General features: G+C 56.9%; 1 protein-coding gene across 4 annotated transcripts; it reads right to left on the reverse strand.

The window, feature by feature from the left end:
- Positions 1-734: 734 nt before the first annotated feature.
- Positions 735-11,789, reverse strand: MVD (mevalonate diphosphate decarboxylase). 4 transcript variants are annotated; one of them, XM_019012735.4, is made up of 11 exons: positions 11,634-11,789; positions 7,294-7,364; positions 6,559-6,673; positions 6,080-6,226; positions 5,799-5,900; positions 4,761-4,960; positions 4,312-4,386; positions 3,855-4,073; positions 3,348-3,463; positions 2,038-2,146; positions 735-1,343 (listed from the first exon to the last, which is right to left on the reverse strand). In XM_019012735.4, exons 1-11 carry the CDS (start codon positions 11,701-11,703, stop codon positions 1,263-1,265), a joined length of 1,305 nt encoding a protein of 434 aa, XP_018868280.4. In that variant the 5' UTR covers positions 11,704-11,789; the 3' UTR covers positions 735-1,262. The 4 variants fall into 4 exon arrangements, with proteins under 4 accessions (XP_018868280.4, XP_055220480.2, XP_004058175.5 ...); XM_055364505.2 differs by lacking the exon at positions 11,634-11,789 and adding an exon at positions 11,329-11,623; XM_004058127.5 differs by lacking the exon at positions 5,799-5,900.
- Positions 11,790-17,501: the final 5,712 nt, after the last annotated feature.

Raw genomic sequence — 17,501 nt, forward strand, 5'->3', positions numbered from 1 at the left:
GGAGGGGCCCTGCCCGGCAGCCCCAGCCCAGGCGGGGAGCCCCTGCGCTTCCCCAGGGCTTCCCAAACTTCAGCTCTCAAGCACTGACAAGTGCCCCTGCCCAACGCTCCGGACCCAACCGAGGGTCCCGTGTCAACGAGGCGTCTATTAATAGCAGGAAAAGGTGTGAAGGTCGGCTTCCTGAGCAAATCGGCCTCTCCAGAGCCTTGGGGGGTGGGGGAGTCACCCCTACAGCCCGGGAACACCTCTGCACCCTGATGCTACCAAGGACAAGGGTGGCCTCCCCGTGGGGACCAGAGGCCCAGCCCCCATTTCCTCCCCCTGGCTCTGGGCTGGCACAGGCGTGGCCTGGGTCAGACACTGCAGGGGGCCTCCCCTCACCAGGTCACTGGACTGTGACTGAGACTCGAGGGAGGGGACAGGATGTGTACAACTGGGAAAGCACAGAATGCAGGGACGGCCCCGTCACGTCCGGCCTGGGTACGGGAGGCAGGGGCTGGCGTGGGGGTGGTGAGCCCAGCGCCCATGGGAAGACTTTAGACTTGGGGTTGCTCCCGAGGGTCCCACCTGAGCCATTGTGGGGTTTGAGGGGTGCCCCTCTGTGGCTCTGCCCAGCCTGCCCCTCCCCCAGGCCCTCATGGGGCACACCTGGACTCCCTGACAGGTGCCAGGGTCACTCAGAGCAGGAACCCCGGGATGCTGGTTTACGAAACAGAAAAACAGTGGAGGCAGGAGGCAGCAATGCTGGTTTATTCCCCACGGCCACTGGGGCCGCACTGGTGCCCACTCCTGCCACCATTCCAGCCACATCTAGGCCGTGGGCAGCCACCATCCGAGGCACTTGGTGGTTTCCTGAGGCCCAAGGAGGCTGCTCCCAGCACAGTGACCCCTTCCCTGGTCCGCTGGAGGGACCACCTCCCCACTGAGCTCCTTTCTCAGAGAACTGGGCATAGCCAGAGCTAGGGTGAGAAAGCCCTTCAGCCCTGCTGCACCGAGGCTCTGCCAGTTCTCATACCCCCTCCCCATCCCATCTTGGCAAAGCGCTGGTGCAGCTTAGGGCAGCTGAAGCACTCGGCGGGGACCTCTCCTGACACCTGGGCGGCCGCAGGACTCCCTGCACTGCCCCACAGCAAGCTGTCCATGGGCCCGGGGTCAAGCCACCACCCACATGTCCCAGTAGTCCGGCCAGTCCACCACATCCGCTCCCTAGCTCCGGTGACGCCACCCCTTCTCCAAGCGGCATGCGGTCCCTGCTGAGGCAGTCAGGCAGCTGGCTTCGGCAGGCCGTCAGGACCCAGGAGGTGGGCGCAGGGATCATGCAGGATTTGAGGCCCTGGCCCCACCTGGGGATAGAAATCCATGTCAGGTCACCAGGAACGGCAGCGCCTCATCCTGTGCCCAGCATCTGTAGGGCCGGACACAGGAGGGTAGCAGTGTGCCCCCGCCCTTCCCGTGGGTCCTGGTCAGAAGTTAAAGCGCCTGAGTGGTGACACCCACACACAGCTCCTGCAGGCACAGCCGCCCCTGCCAGCTGCGAGCCCCCTGCCCTGGGCACTGCTTCTGTCACAGGGTGGACAGAGAACCACAGAGCCTGGGAACAGGCAGCCCCTGAGAGGAAGGTGGCGGCAGTGGCTTGGGCGGCCGTGATCACTGGATGCAAGCTTGGCCCTCGGAGCAGGTCAGAGGGCAGGAACGCCGGTCTGCTGGGGCGGTTGGGGTGGGGGGGCCCCAGGGACCCCAGCAGCCCCCACCCCAGGCGCTCCCTATTCAAGGGCCTGATGCTCCCCACCTGTCTCCCTGGGAGCCTGTGTCAGACTCACCCTCCCATCCCCAACGCAGCCCTGCTGCTCTGAACATCACCAGTGGCCTGTAATGTCCACTTTGAGAGCAAATGAATGGACAAAGGCGTTCTGGCTTCCTGCCTGAGACACGGTAGGGACAGGGAGCCGCGCTGAGCCTTTAAGGGCCCTGGGGGCTGGGCGGGCCCCCCTGGCAGGAAAGGAAACCCTGGGGTACTGGGTGAGCCCCAGGCCTCACCTGAGTGACAATGATGTATTTGACCCCACCGGGGGTCGGCTCCATGGCCAGCGCAGCCTGAAGCTCAGCTGAGAGAGGGGCTGGCCTCACCTGCAGCCCCTTCAGAAACCTGGAAAAGCAGGGCAGGGGCACGGTGAATGCATCCGTTTCTCTAAGCGTCTACAACAGTCTACAACAGGCAAGTCCAGAGATGGGAAGTGCATTCCTGGCCATCGGGGCTCAGGGAGGGGGAGACGGCAGGTGGCTACTGTGGGGACAGGTTTCTTTTAGGGGTGATGAAAAAGTTAAGGAGGTGGCTTGAGGTGGTGGCTACATGACCCTGTGAATGTCCTCAACACCACAGGATCCTATGCTCTCGAATGGCTGAGACAGGAAATTTTAGGTTATGTGGTAAACAGCTATGCCCAGGCTGGACCCACATCTGGCCAAGGGTGCTGCCAAGCCCCATGGGGTAACAGCTCAGGGAAGTGCCCAGTTCAAGCTGGTGCATTCGTCCCCGCGTTCTGCAGAACAGCGGAAGCCTGCAAGCCCCACCCGGAGCAGCAGCCACGAGCCTGGTGCTTCCCAGGCAGGCAGTCCTGGAGTGTGGGTCTGAGTCCATCCCACAGGGCAGGCCCCTGACCATTAGAAGGTGTTATGGCTCCCACCCGGGACAGACGCACATCCCCACACGCTTCCAGACACCCTTAAATGGGAGGCACCTCTCACATTGAGAATAAGACACCACGAAAACACGGGAGGGAAGAAATCAACAGCCCCGGGGCGTAAGGAGGCCGGGCCAAGCCGTGCACCGAGGAGGGCGTACATGGGGGCTCTGTGGCGCCAAGATGCAGCTGCCGGACCCCACCCAAGAAAAGACACCCAACTGCAGGGGCGGGGTCAACACCCGGCCGCCTTGACTGGCTCTAACTTGCTTCAGTAAGAAGGAAATCAGGGGCTTTGACTCCTTTCCTTCAAAATGTCGGACACTTATGCACACATCTGGGAGTGCAGGCGTGTTTCCTAAGCCACTGTTCTATAGGATAAGAGCCTGCGGGCTCCCGAGCTGCAGGGGACGCTGTCTCTCAGGAGGTGGGAGACCCTGGGCGTTGCTCACACACGCGTGAGCGGCCTCTCTTTCTTCCCTGTGGACGTGGGCTGTGGGATGGCTCTATGGGGAAACCCTGCCCGTGGCTCCCACACTTGGGGGATTGCTGCCTGCCCTGGGACTCCCTGTCTCACTGCCACAGCCTTCAGGTGCCTCCGTCTCTTCCGACCAGAGTTCCTGGCACCGTCTCCCAAAAAGGAGGAGGGGCGGGGTCCACACTCACGTGTCTCCATTCGAGCCTGGGGGAAAGCCGTGCCTCACAGCAGCCACGAACTCAGCCACAGTGTCGTCCAGGGTGAAGATCACGGCATTGGGGCCCGCGTCAAAGGTGTACGCCACCTGGAACCCATAGCAGTCACCCTGGCTATTCACGTGGTGCCTGGCCCTTGTCCCCCCAACCCTCTGGTCTGCCAGGCGGCCTTGGGCTCTCCAAGAGCTCAGTCTAGGCCCTCAGGGCCACACTGGAGTGGAGCTGTGACCCCAAGTGCCTGGTACTTGACACGTCTGCCTGTGAACCCAGGAAAAAGGTGGTGGGGCCATGACCCGAGCAAGTCAAGAAACAAAATGAAACAGAAGAACCCGGATGGTCAGTAAGCTTCGCACACAGCAGGGCTGAGCTTTCAGACACAGACTGCCCTGCACGCGAGTCCCGGGGCCGTCTCCACGGCAGCACAAGCCTAGACACGCGCTACAGCGCAAGCGCAGCCTCTGCCCTCCCGGCCCGCGTCACCTTGGTGTCCCCGTGGTGGGCGTTGAAGCGGTGCACCAGGTGGATAATGCGCCAGGAGATGGCATTGAGGTACGAGATGGGCGGGAAGGTGTCGAGGCAGGTGGCGTGGAACTGGTTGCTGTCCTTCATGGTCAGCTGGGCGAAGCTGGGGAAGTCTCGCTCCCGGATGCAGCGGGCCATCTCCGCCATGCGCGCAGGCACCACGGACTCGGCCCGGAACTGCAAGGCACAGGGTGTTTCCCATGGAGCCGCTGGGGGTCTCGACAGCAGAGGGTTCGAGGAGAGACTCCGGGGTTGGAGGCCCGGCTCGAGCCCCATCTCTGCATTTGGCTCCTGCACGTGGTGTTGGCGGGGCTGCCGCAGGCGTGAGAACACTCGGGCCCAGACAGAGGCTGAGGGCAGAGCCGGGCACAAGCGTGACTCCCAGGGCCCCGGGACCACCCGCTCCTGGCCTTACCCGCAGCAGGGGGCTGGTCTCCACACTGGCCCGCATGCCCACGGTACTGCCTGTCAGCTTCTTCTCAGCGCTCACCTGCACGAGGGAGAGACAGCCTGGGCCACACCCTGCAGGGGGCCAGCCCCAAGGACCTCAGCCTCAAACACTTGGCCCTCGCTCAGCCAATGCAGGCAGCGGGGGTGGGAGTCAGTGCCACCTGCCTGACCACAGAGGCCTCCTGGCCACAGCAGGGGTGATGCAGGGGCAACTTCCAGATCCCAGTGGGTGGTGGCACCTGCCGCATGCGAGCGGTTCCTGAGCACTCAACCACGCTTCTGTTTCTTCAGCCCCCGCTGACCCCAGGAGCCAAGCAAAGCCTGGATGGATGCCTTCGCTCCTGCTCCCGGCAGCAGCACTGACTAGGGACAGAGGCCACCGGGCTGCTGCTCCACCCGCCCCACCCCACTCACCACAAGGATGAGCACGCGGAGTTCAGGCCAGTGTGACTCGGGGGCCACTTGCCGAGCGATGCTGTCCTTCCCGTCGGCCTGCTCTCCCATCTGCCACTCCACAAAGCCCCCATACAGGCTCCGGCAGGCGCTGCCTGAGCCCTGGCGAGCCACTTCTGAGAGGTCACTCTCCACGCCGTAGACACGGGCCAGGGTGTAGGCTGCAGGCATGCGGATTCAGGGAGGGTCCTCAGAGCTGCCTGCGCTGTGCTCCCTGACAGCTCACCGCCCCAGGAACGTCCCACACCCCACGGCAAATGGGGATTTACAGATGACAGGGCTTCTGGGCCATCAGCCTTTGAGGCCAGCATTCACCGGCCCAGCCGTCTGTCCCCCACCTCCACTAGTTCCGCTCGCGGACACTCTCTGTTCACGGCCTGCAGAGCTTGCGGCCTGCGACAAGGGCAACAAAAGGTACCTGTGGCAGAGCAGGAAGCCCCCTGGAAGGCGGGAGAAAGGCCCCCGAGGACACCCGAGCTGGGCTTTGAGGGTGGGAAGGAATTTTAAGGTTGTGTGGGGCAGGGACTGATGCCAGGACAGAGCTGGACTCCACAAGACGTGCCCCCTGCCCACCCTGCACGGGTGCCACCTTCTCCCCTCCTTCCACAGGGCTCCAGCAGGGCAACCCCACCTCCAGGTCTGGTCACCCACCCTGGTCACTGAGGGTGGTTCAGGGAAGGCACTGGAGCCCAGGTGGGCCAGGAAGCGTCACCCCTGGAGTTGAGGGGTGAAGATGGTGTGAGACCACCACCGGGGGGACAGGCTCTGACACTGGGTGGGAAGCCGCCAGCAAGTGGCCTGGGGCCGGCAGAGAGCTGGGTCCAGCGGGGCCTGCAACCAGCTGTGCCCATTGGAATCCTCAGTTACATGAGCCACAGAATCATCGCTATTTTAGGTCTGAGCCAGTTTGAAGTGGTTTCTATCACTGACAATCTAGAGGGGCTCCACATAGAGCAACGGGAAGATTTTTTTATTTTTTGTAGAGATGGGGGGTCTCACTATGTTGCCCAGGCTGGTCTTGAACTCCTGGCCTAAAGTGCTTCTCCCCCATCAGCCTCTTAAGTACTGGGATCACAGGCAAGAGCCCCACGCCAGCTGCAACTGGAAGACGAGAATGTTCAGATGTGCTCTGGGAAGAGACTGAACAACTCCAGAGAGGCCTGGGGTGAGGGGGTGCTCTTTTAGCCACGGCCAGCAGTGGGCGCCCTGACCCGGGAAGAGCATGAAGTGGCTCCCGCGCCCACAGCCCAGAACCCCTGCGGGTCTCTGTGGGCACCCACCTAGGCAGGCATAGCCCGCCGCCGAGGAGGCCAGGCCCGCAGCCGTGGGGAAGTTGTTCACCGATGCCACGTGCACCTTGCAGCTGAGGCTGGAGGGCAGCGGGTCCCCATCCCGTGAGTCCCTCCGCTTCCGGGCCAGGCAGCGGACTGCAGAGACAATGAGACAGCGTGTGGCCCAGCCGGCAGCACCCTGCCCGCCCTGCTCCTGCCCACCTGCCCGGGGTCACAGCTGAACACCAGGCCTCTGCCTGCCAGACTCCTCGTGGAGAGTTTCTTACCCGGGAAAACCCCAGACTGACCCAAGCCCAGCTGGTCATTGAGGTGGGCCACTGCCCTGGAGCTGGCGGCCCAGCGGGCATGTCTGGTTCCCAGCCACCCTGCCTGCTGCCTCAGGAGGGGCACAGAGGCAGAAGCACTTTCTGGACGCCCCGACCCTGCTGACAACAGGGAGGGATGGGCTTATGGGGACCCCAACTCACTCTCCCGCAGGCAGGCCTGGAGCCGCGGCTGCCCCACATCCTCCTCCCGGCCATTCAGCCAAATCCGGTCCTTGGTGAAGTGCTTGCTGATGACGGCTGTTGTGGTGGTTTTTAACTGAAAAGGAAACCCAGGGCCACCTCAGAGGCCAGCACTGAGGACCGATGCCAGCCAGGTACCCGTTTCTACTGAGAGAGCCTCGTGGCTGCCCACTCGAGCAAGGTCAGCCCTGCTGAGGGCAGGGGGGGAAAGGCCAGTCTCAGCTGGGCAGTGGGGAAGCCCGTGGGGGATGAAAGCGTGGGCCACACCTTGTGGAGCAACCAGGCCTTATCCTGAATAAAGAGATGGGGACTCCCAAAGGAGCCCCTGGGGCACGGTGTGCGCATGTGTGACGAGACCTGGGGGCATGTGTGTGCTGTGCTCAGCTCTCCTAATACTGGGAGACGGAACAGACACTGCGTGCTGGCTGGGAGTCGTCGCTAAGCCATCTCATCCTAGCCTTTAGGTAAAAAGGTACCAATTTCTTTTTTGTTTCAGAAACAGGGTCTCACTCTGTCACCCAGGCTGGAGTGCAGTGGTGCGATCATGGTTCACTGTGGTCTCCAATGCCTGGGCTCAAGAGACTCTCCCAAAGTGCTGGGATTGCAGATGAGAGCCACCATACCCAACGGGTACCAACTGTTCTACAAATGTTCTGGAAATGGCACTGTGGTGTTTAGTCGTCAGTCCACACATACCTGGTCCTGGTGCAGAGTGACGCTCAGGGAGGAGTTGATGGGCAGAACCAGCTCTTCATCGCGCTTGCCCCCTGTAATGAACAGCCAGGGCCAGGCCGGTGGGCGTCCCGGCCCACCCTCCCCCAGTGTTCCCCACAGGTGCCCCCACCCCCCACCCACGGCCCCCATCCGCCTCAGTCCCGTCTCTCACCGCACAACCTGTGTGCCCCTCCTCCTGCCAGACCCCGGCCTGCAAGAACTGCTCCCACCCCACTGAGCTCAGGTTCCCAGAGCAGAGCTGGAGGCCAGCCAACCTCCCTCCCCGCTCCCCGTTCCTTCATCGCTTCTACTCCAGCATCCGTGAGTGCCCAGGTGCGGCTCGCTCCCACCGCGGCCTGCCCCCCCTCCATCTTCCCAAACAAAAGGAGCCCAGCTCTGAGAACGCCTCAAATCTCACTGCTCATACGCCCCAGGAACATCCAGGATAAACCCCTTTCTGCCCAGAGCGGCCATGGGACAGCAAGTGAAATCAAACTTCCAGAAAGCCCGAAAGGAAACGTTTGCCCTGGGAGCGCCGCGCAGTGCTTCGGCTGAAGTCTTATTTCACGGCGGCTTCGCTAAGCGCACAATCTGCTCGGTTTTGTGCGAGGGGAGGTCTCTGAGGATGGCGGACAGTTCCAGGGGTGATAAACGCGGACACCTGGCAGAGAACCACGCCCTGCAGCTCGCGAGGCTCTGTCACGCACAGCACTGAGCGGCCCTCCTTGCAGGCGGACGAGGCTGCCCTGACAGGCCGGGCCAGCCTCTGCTTTCAGGAAGGTGGGCCAGGGGACTTCTCCCGCTTCCTCCCACTGGGGACAACTGAGACCCTGGACATCACAGGTGAGACTCTCACGGGTGACAGAGGGCGGCTGTGGGACAGTGCAGGGGGAGCCCCGGGCTTTCTTTTCTGCCTGCCCTAGACCTAGCCCTGCAGAAGCTGGAACTGCCAACCAAAGCCAGCCCTCCCTAGCAGGACCAGGAAGGGCAGCCTAGCAACACAGAAACAGACTCCTGGCCGGGCGCGGTGGCTCACGCCTGTAATCCCAGCACTTTGGGAGGCCGAGGTGGGCAGATCACCTGAGGTCGGGAGTTTGAGACCAACCTGACCAATATGGTGAAACCCCATCTCTACTAAAAATACAAAAATTAGCCAGGCTGTAATGACGCACGCCTGTTATCCCAGCTACTCAGGAGGCTGAGGCGGGAAAATCACTTGAACCTGGGAGGCGGAGGTTGCACTGAGCCGAGATGGCACCACTGCACTCCAGCCTTACTCCAGCCTGGCGACAGAGGGAGACCCTTTCTCAAAAAAAAAAAAAAAAAAAGAAAAAGAAAAAAAGAAACAGACCCCTCCCACACTCCAGGCTGGAACAGTGCCCCGACCCCTTTCCCTCCGTGAAGGAGCGGGGACTTTCACCTCCCCAGGAGTCATCGGGGAGCGCACGGGAGACTGGACTCCCCTGACCTGCCGGCTCTTGTCAGAGGCCAAGCAGACACTCAGGAATTCCTGAGGGCCTGGTCGGGATGGGGCAGCGTTGGTGGGGAGGGGAACCTGGACTTCTGCCTCCTTATCTTGAGCCAGCACCCCCTCCTCCACCAGCGCACTATCAAAAACCAGAGTCTCTGAACGTTACAAGAAAATGGACAAGTTTCCATAAATATCACTGTTGGTGAGCCTCAGTGGCTCACACCTACGATCCCAGCACTTTGGGAGGCTGAAGCAGGCAGATCACTTGAGGTCAGGAGTTTAAGACCAGCCTGGCCAATATGGCAAAACCCCGTCTCCACTAAAAATACAAAAATTAGCCGGGTGTGGTGGCGCACACCTGTAGTCCCAGCTACTCGAGAGGCTGAGGCAGGAGAATCGGTTGAACCCGGGAAGCGGAGGTTGCAGTGAGCCGAGATCACGCCATTGCACTCCAGCCTGGGTGTCGCAGTGACAGTCTGTCTCAAAAAAATAAATATAAAAGTAATACAAATAAATATAAAAATATAAATATAAAATAAATAAATATAAAAAATAAAAATAAAAGGCCAGACGCGGTGGCCTGTAATCCTGTAATCCCAGCACTTTGGGAGGCTGAGGTGGGCAGATCACGAGGTCAGGAGCTTCAGACCAGCCTGGCTAACACGGTGAAACCCCATCTCTACTAAAAATACAAAAAGTAGCCAAGTGTGGTGGCACGTGCATGTAGTCCCAAATACTCGGAAGACTAAGGCAGGAGAATTGCTTGAACCCAGGAGGCGGAGGTTACAGTGGGGCAAGATTGTGCCACTGCACTCCAGCCTGGGTGACAGAGCAAGACTCTGTCTCAAAAGAAAAAAAAAAAAAAAGCAGAAGAGAAAATCCAGAAATAGACCCCACACAAACATGCCCAGCTGATTTTTTTTTTTTTTTACAAAAGTGCAAAAGCAATTCAATAGAGGAAGGATAGCCTTTCTGGGCTAACTGGACAACCTTGGATCACAGACTTAAATATAAAAGGCAATCCTGTACAACTGGGAGGAAAGCAGACAATCTTCAGGACATAGGGCTAAGCAAAGAGGTCTTAGACTTGACATCAACATTGATACACTGAACTTCTTTAAAATGATAAACTGGTTCTTTGTTAAGAGGACAAAAAGATTAGCTAGTTTGGGAGACAATACCTGCAAACCACATGTCCAACAGGAGACTAATATCTAGAATACATATTTTATTTTTTTTCAGTAGAGACGGGGGTTTCACCATGTTGGCCAAGCTGGTCTCAAACTCCTGACCTCAGGTGATCCGCCCACCTCAGCCTCCCCAAGTGCTGGGATTACAGGCTTGAGCCAGCGTGCCCAGCCTAGAATGTGTAATGAACTCTCCAAACTTATAGTAAAAAAGCAAACCATCCAGTTAGAGCGTGGACACAGAATATGAAGAGACATTTCACCAAGAAAACCCACAGATGGCAAATAAGCACAAAGAAAGACGCTCCACATCACTGGCCAACAGGGAAACGCAAATGAGGACCACAGCACCCTGCCAGCACATCCCTACCAGGACGCGGCTAAAATGAAAAACAGCAACTCCACCAAATGCTGGTGAGGATGCGGAAAATCTGCATCACTGTAGGGATGCAAAATGGCCCAGCCACTCTGAAAAACAATTAGACAGTTTCTTTTAAAAAAAAAAGTATATATATAATATATATATGTATATATACACACACATACATCTATATAGGTGTATACATATACACACACATATATCTATATAGGTGTATATATATATATACACACACACAAACATACATATATACATAGAAAGAGAGAGACAGAGAGGCATATATATATCTACCATCTGACCCAGCAACCACACTCCTGGGCATTTATCCTAGAAGAATGGAAATGTATGTTCACACAAAAACCTGTATACAACATTTTATGGCAGCTTTATTGGTAAGGGAAACACAAAAAAATTAGCCAGTCGTGGTGGCGGCTTCTGGAAAGAAAAGAAAGAAAGAAAGAAAACCTTAGATGCTCTTTGCGGGGTGAGGCCTTGGCTAGAGAGAGGGTGGTCCATGGATTCCACGGACTGGCTCAGCAATAGAGGGGCAAAGCACTGATACAATCCCGGGGCACGTCCACATTCTATGCTGAATGAAATAAGCCAAACTCAAAAGATACTGGGTGGGCCACATAACTGTGATTCCAGTTTCAGAACATTTTGAAATGACGTTACAGAAATGAGTGGTCGGTGGCGGCCAGGTAACCCCGGCGCGAGGGGAGGGGCGGGGCTATGAACGCACAGGTGCGGACCGGCCTCCCCCGCACGGATGTGGGCCTGCGGGCCCCCCAGTTACCGCTCCTTGGAGGTTACCACTGGGAGAAACGGGGCGAGGGAGGGACACAGGGTCTCGGGCTGGGGGGGCAGTGGCGCGATCTCGGCTCACTGCAGCCTCGACCTCCCGGGCTCTGGCCATCCTCCCGCCTCAGCCTCCCGAGTAGCTGGAGCCACAAACGCGCACCACCACGGCGGATTCTTACGATTCATGGGAATCGATGATTGATGATTTCGATAGTTAAAGTTCGGTAATCGCTAATGGGCAGGCGCCGGGCGACCCTGCAGGGGCGGCAGCCGTCGCGGGGGAACAGGTGGCGCCGAGCTTGTCACGCGAAGGAGCGCGCGGCCCCGCCCGACCACCGCCGCGCCCCTCCCTGAGCCTCAGTTTCCCCGTCTGTCGAGGCCCTGGGAGGGCAGGACGGAGCGCGCCGCCGAATCAGCGCGCGACCCCCGCGTACCCGGCCTCGCTCCCGGCCATCCCCGTCCCAGGCCGGCCCGCGGCACTCACAGTACTTGATGACCGCGATGTTGACCGGCGCTGTACAAGTGACTGCCGCCTGCGGCTTCTCCGAGGCCATGGTCCCACCGCGCAGTGTCCCCAGCTCCACAGCCACTTACGGCCCGCGATCCCACCCCAGAGGGCTCTGCCTCCTCACGCGCTACCACAGGATTGGCCCGTGCGAGCCCGGCTGCTCGCGCGCCGACCAATCAGCGGCGAGTCGGGCGCACGCATTACCTCTCAGCCAATGGACGGGATCGGACGATGGGTTGCTGACGTAGGTCCGCCCCACCCGCAGGGTGCGCTCGCCAGGCCTGGGGCGGGGTGTTGTCTGCGCAGGCGCCGTGTGCCCTGGCGCCTCGCGTCCGCGTCGGCGATCAGGGGTCTGGGCGCGGCGAGGTGGGCACTGTCGCCTGTGGGGGCTGCCTGTCTGCTGGTGCTGTGCGGGGTTGTGCGGGGCTGTGCGGCAGCTGTGTGGCGGCAGCTGTGTGGGGCCCGTGAGGAGCTGTGCGGGGGGCTGTGCGAAGGGCTGTGTGAGGCACTGTGCTGCGGGCTGTGCGGAGACCTTGAGGCGCTGTGCGGGGTCCGTGAGGCTCTGTGTGGGGCGCCGTGTGGGAGACTCTGCGGGGGCCGTGAAGGGTCCGTGAGGCGCTGTGTGCGGGTTGTGAGGCGCTGTGCGGGGACCATGAAGGGGCCGTGGGGCGCTGTGTGGGAGGCTGTGCGGGGCCGTGGGACGGTGTGCGGGGCTGAGGGGAGGGCGGGTCGCGCTGTGCCCTCCTTGAAGCTCTTGGATGGCCCCGCTGGGTATGGGGGTGCACACAGGCCCGAGGTCAGGCGCTGGAGGATGTATCCCGGGATCCACTCTTAACCCTGCAGCCAAAGGCACCCTGTCCCGCCGCCCACAGCCTTCTCCGCGCCATGTCCTGGGCCAGGGTCCCCCCCACGGGGCTCACACGAAAGACCCCGGGGCGGGGAAGCCCTGCAGCCCGGAGCTGGGTCCAACCTGCATTAAGGTGGGCGTCTCAAATACCCCCTGTAAGGCCCTGTAGGAGCAAAGCGTTGGACTGGGTTGCGGCGCTTGTGTGTGCATTGACTTCTCCTGTGAAACATACAGGAACATTTAAGCGTGCCGTTCCCTGCCATTCATTCCAATCATGTGCCACGCCCCCACTATTTCTAGAGTTTTCTCATCCCAAACAGAAACTCTGTCCCCTTAAAACAATAACTTCCCATTTTCCCCTTCCCCTTTTAAAATTTTACCTTTAGTTTTTAAATAGCTCAGGTTGGCTGGGCATGGTGGCTCACACATGTAATCCCAGCACTTTGGGAGGCAGAGGTGGGCGGATCACGAGGTCAGGAGTTTGAGACCAGCCTGGCCAACATGGTGAAACCCTGTCTTTACTAAAAATACAATAATTAGGTGGGTGTGTGGTGCACGCCTGTAATCCCAGCTACTGGGGAGGCTGAGGCAGGACAATTGCTTGAACTCAGGAGGCGGAAGTTGCAGTGAGCCGAGATGGTGCTGCTGTACTCCAGCCAGGGTGACAGAGCAAGAGTCCATCTCAAAAAAAAAAAAAAAAAAAAGCTCAGATTTCAGAAAATATGGGAGTATGCAGTGTGAAGTGTCCACTCTGCCCAGCCACCTACTTCTATTACCAGAACCATCATACTTATAAATTCTTTATTTTTTTCTAGAAATAGAAAAAAAGTCTTTTTTTCTCACTCTGTTGCTCAGGCTGGAGGGCAGTGGTAGGATGAAAGCTCCATGCAGCCTCGACCTCCTGGCTCAAGGGATCCTCCCACCTCAGTTTCCTCAGTAGTTGGGACTGCAGGTACACACCACCATGCCTCGCTAATTTTTTTCTTAATTTTTTTGTAGAGATGTGGGGGGGGTCTTGCTATGTTGCCCAGGCTGATTTGAAGTCCTGGCCTCAGGGAACCCTCCCATCTCAGTCTCCCAAAGTACTGGGATTAGGTATGAGCCACTCCACCTGGCCTGTCAATTCTTTGTGTATTTTTTCATTGACGTGCATAGTACAAGCACATAGCGTGTTCTCCCACCTTGCTTTTTCTACGTACCTGCTTCTTAGAGATCATCCCAATTTAGTAAAAAGCTTCCTTGTTTGTTGTCTAAATATACCTGGTCTGTCCTGATGGACAGTTGGGTTGTTACTATGAACAGTGCTTTTCCATGTTGTTTGTGCACATGTATTTCTGCAGGAGAAATTCCTGGAAGTGGAATTGCTGGGCCAAGTGGGATGTGCCTGAGTACTTTTGATAGCTGTTGGCAAGTCGCCCTTTGTGAAAGTCAATTGATTACTCAGGTCTCTCTGCGGAAGTCTGAGAGTGCCTGCACGCCTTCACCAGCACAGTGGGTCACCTGCCAGAGTGACATGTGGTGTCTCACTGTTTTCAGTTTGCATTTCAGATGGTTGTTATTTTTAATTTCTCTTGCAATCACAGCCACTTTTCCATTTTATGCAAAGCCACTAAATCCTATTGAAGAGCTGATGTGGACTGTCGCGGCCTATAGTCAGGGTGTATTCCCTCAGCTACTCAGAGTGGGGCTTCCAGTCACCTCCTTCCTTCTGCCACGGCTGTGATGAAAAAGAAGACACAGGCTTGGTGCTTTGGGAGGCCAAGGAGGGCAGATTGTTTAAGTCCAGTAGAAAAAAAAAAAAATTTATTTTTGTTTAGAGACAGGATCTCACTCTGTTGTCCAGGCTGGAGTGCGGTGGCACTATCAGCTCACAGCAGCCTCAACTTCCTGGGCTCAGGTGATCCTCCCACTTCAGCCTCCCGAGTAGCTGTGATAAGTGCCACCACTCCTGACTAATTTTTATTTTTTATTTTGTAGAGATGAAGGTCTTACTGTGTTGCCCAGGCTGCTTTTTTTTTTTTTTTTTTTTTTTAAGACAGAGTCTCGCTGTGTCACCCAGGCTGGAGTGCAGGGGGGCAATCATAGCTCACTGTAACTACTGCCTCGGGGTTTCAAGTGATTCTCATGCCTCAGCCTCCCAAGTAGATGAGATTACAAGCGTGCACCAGCAGGCCCGGCAAATTTTTGTATTTTTAGTAGAGACGGGGTTTTGCCATGTTTGGCCAGGCTGGTCTCAAACTCCTGGCCTCAATTGATACGCCTGCCTCGGCCTCCCCAAAGCACTGGGATTACAGGCGTGAGCCACCACGCCTGGCGTTTTTATTATTATTATTATTTTTTTTTTTGAGACAGAGTCTCGCTCTGTCACCCAGGCTGGAGTGCAGTGGCGTGATCTCGGCTCACTGTAAGCTCCGCCTCCCACATTCACGCCATTCTCCTGCCTCAGCCTCCCGAGTAGCTGGGACTACAGGCGCCCACCACCACGACCGGCTACTTTTTTTTGTTATTTTTAGTAGAGACGGGGTTTCACTGTGTTAGCCAAGATGGTCTCGATCTCCTGACCTTGTGATCCGCCCGCCTCAGCCTCCCAAAGTGCTGCGATTGCAGGCGTGAGCCACTGTGCCTGGCCCTATTTTTTGAAGTTTTAGATAACCTCTATTGATTATGACTAAATAGAAATAAGGAATTCTCTTCCATCTCCCAGTCACATACCTTCTTATCCTATCCCTCCATCAGCATTCCTTATTTTCATTATTACAATTATCTAAGTTATACTCACAGTTGAGCCACGTAGCAATGGGTGCCGACAGGGTGCTTGTGGGCAGACTCCCCTACTGAGTGGAGAACTAGGATGAACTACCTCCCTGAAAGATGTCACACATCGACCCCCACCCTGACGCCTGTAGCCCAGCTCTCCTGAACCTCAGCCTGTATGTGTGTCGAAAATAGGCCAGGCATGGTGGTCCATGCCTGTAAGCCCAGCAGCACTTTGGGATTTGGGAGGACTGCTTGAGGCCTGGAGTTCAAGACCAGTCTGGGCAACATAGCGAGACTCCACCATCTCTACAAAAAAAATTTTTTTTTTTTTTTTTTAGACACAGTCTTGTTCCATTGCCCAGGCTGGAGTGCAGTGGCACAATCTCGGCTGACTGCAACCTCCGCCTCCCAGGCTCAAGTGATTCTCCTGCCTCAGCCTCCCAAGTAGTTGGGACTCCAGGTGTGTACCACCACACCCAGCTAATTTTTTTCTATTTTTAGTAAAGACGGGGTTTCACCATGTTAGCCAGGATGGTCATGGTCTCGATCTCCTGACCTCGTGATCCACCCACCTCGGCCTCCCAAAGTGCTGGGATTATAGACGTGAGCCACCGCGTCCAGCCTACAAAAAAATTTGTTCAAAATTAGCTGGCCGTAGTGGTGCACACCTGTACTCCCAGCTACTAGAGAGGCTAAAGCAGGATGATCACTTGAGCCCAGGAGTTCAAAGCTTCAGTGAGCTCTGATCACACCACCGCACCTCAGCCACAGGCATGGGTGCTTTGCTGAGTATGGTATGGGTAGGCTGTGTGTGGCACTGATTCATGAGGGGAGAGGGTCTGGGAGATGAATGGGAAGCCAGACAGCTGGAGCCCGTGGGTGGGCCCTGACTGGTGTTGGGGCAAGGAGGGGAAGCCCAGCCAGGGCTGAGCATGTCCTGCCTGGCTCCAGGCCTGCAGCCCTGGGGGTTTGGCCTGGACAGGCCAGCAGAGGGGCCCCGAGCACAGCCTGCATAGCATCCTACTGCTGATCCCCGGGGCTTCCTGCTTCCTGGCGCTTCCTGTCCTTTCCCCAAGCCCAGGCATCTGGGACTTTAAAAAGTCAGAGAGCAACTGGAAAGGAAGGCATGTGTCTAGCTTGCTCTATATCTGCCTTGCATTGGGGAGACCTTCAGTGGGAATGTTTTTCTGGAAGCAGTCAGCAAATGTGAAACACCATCAAGCCAGGCGATTGGAGAGGTAAAAAGAAGCGAGGACTCAGGGAATATGGGCATTTTAAAAATAAAAATTTAAATTAAAAAAAGACAAGGAAATGTTTATTCCAGAGGAGTTAACAATTTGATACTTTTTTTAACTTTTAGGTTTGGGGGTACATGTGAAGGTTTGTTACATAAATAAACACATGTCATGGGAGTTTGTTGTAAAGATTATTTCATCACTCAGGTACTAAGCCCAGTACCCAATAGTTATCTTTTCTGCTCCTCTCCCTCCTCTTGCCCTCCCCCCATCTTTTCTCCTCCTCTCCCTCCTCCTGCCCTCCCCGCTCAAGTGGACCCCCCGTGTCTGTTGTTTCCTTGTGTTCATAAATTCTTATCATTTAGCTCCCACTTATAAGTGAGAAGAGGCAGTATTTGATTTTCTATTCCTGCGTTAGATACTTACTTTTTATTTTTCACTTGTTTATTTTGAGACAGGGTCTCACTCTGTTGCCCAGACTGAATGCACTGGCAAGGTCATGGCTCACTGCAAACTCGGCCTCCTATGCTCAAGCAATCCTCCTGCCTTGGCCTCCTGAAGTACTGCGATTACAGACTTAGCCACCACACCCAACCAATTTTTTAATTTTTTTTGTTTTTTGTAGAAACAGGGTCTTGCTATGTTGCCCAGGCTTGTCTTAAACTCCTGGGCTCAAGTGATCCTCCCACCTCGGCCTCCGAAAGTGCTGGGATTACAGGCATGAGCCACCACGCCTAGTCTTCTCCTCTACACAAGAGTCAGTAGAGAAACCTGGCTTCCCCACAGGACTGCTTGAGTCCAGATCTCAATCCGCTGTCTTCCTGCAGCTCCTCCCACCATATCACCCCACACACTGGCCCCAGTATAAAAAGCAGCACCATATTTGCGGTCCTGATTAGATACCCTACTCTGACTTCAAAGTCAAAGGGGCCGGTCACGGTGGCTCACGCCTGTAATCTCAGCACTTTGGGAGGCCGAGGCAGGCGGATCACTTGAGGTCAGGAG

Source organism: Gorilla gorilla, chromosome 18, assembly GCF_029281585.2.
Source record: "Gorilla gorilla gorilla isolate KB3781 chromosome 18, NHGRI_mGorGor1-v2.1_pri, whole genome shotgun sequence".
Lineage (NCBI taxonomy): Eukaryota > Metazoa > Chordata > Mammalia > Primates > Hominidae > Gorilla > Gorilla gorilla.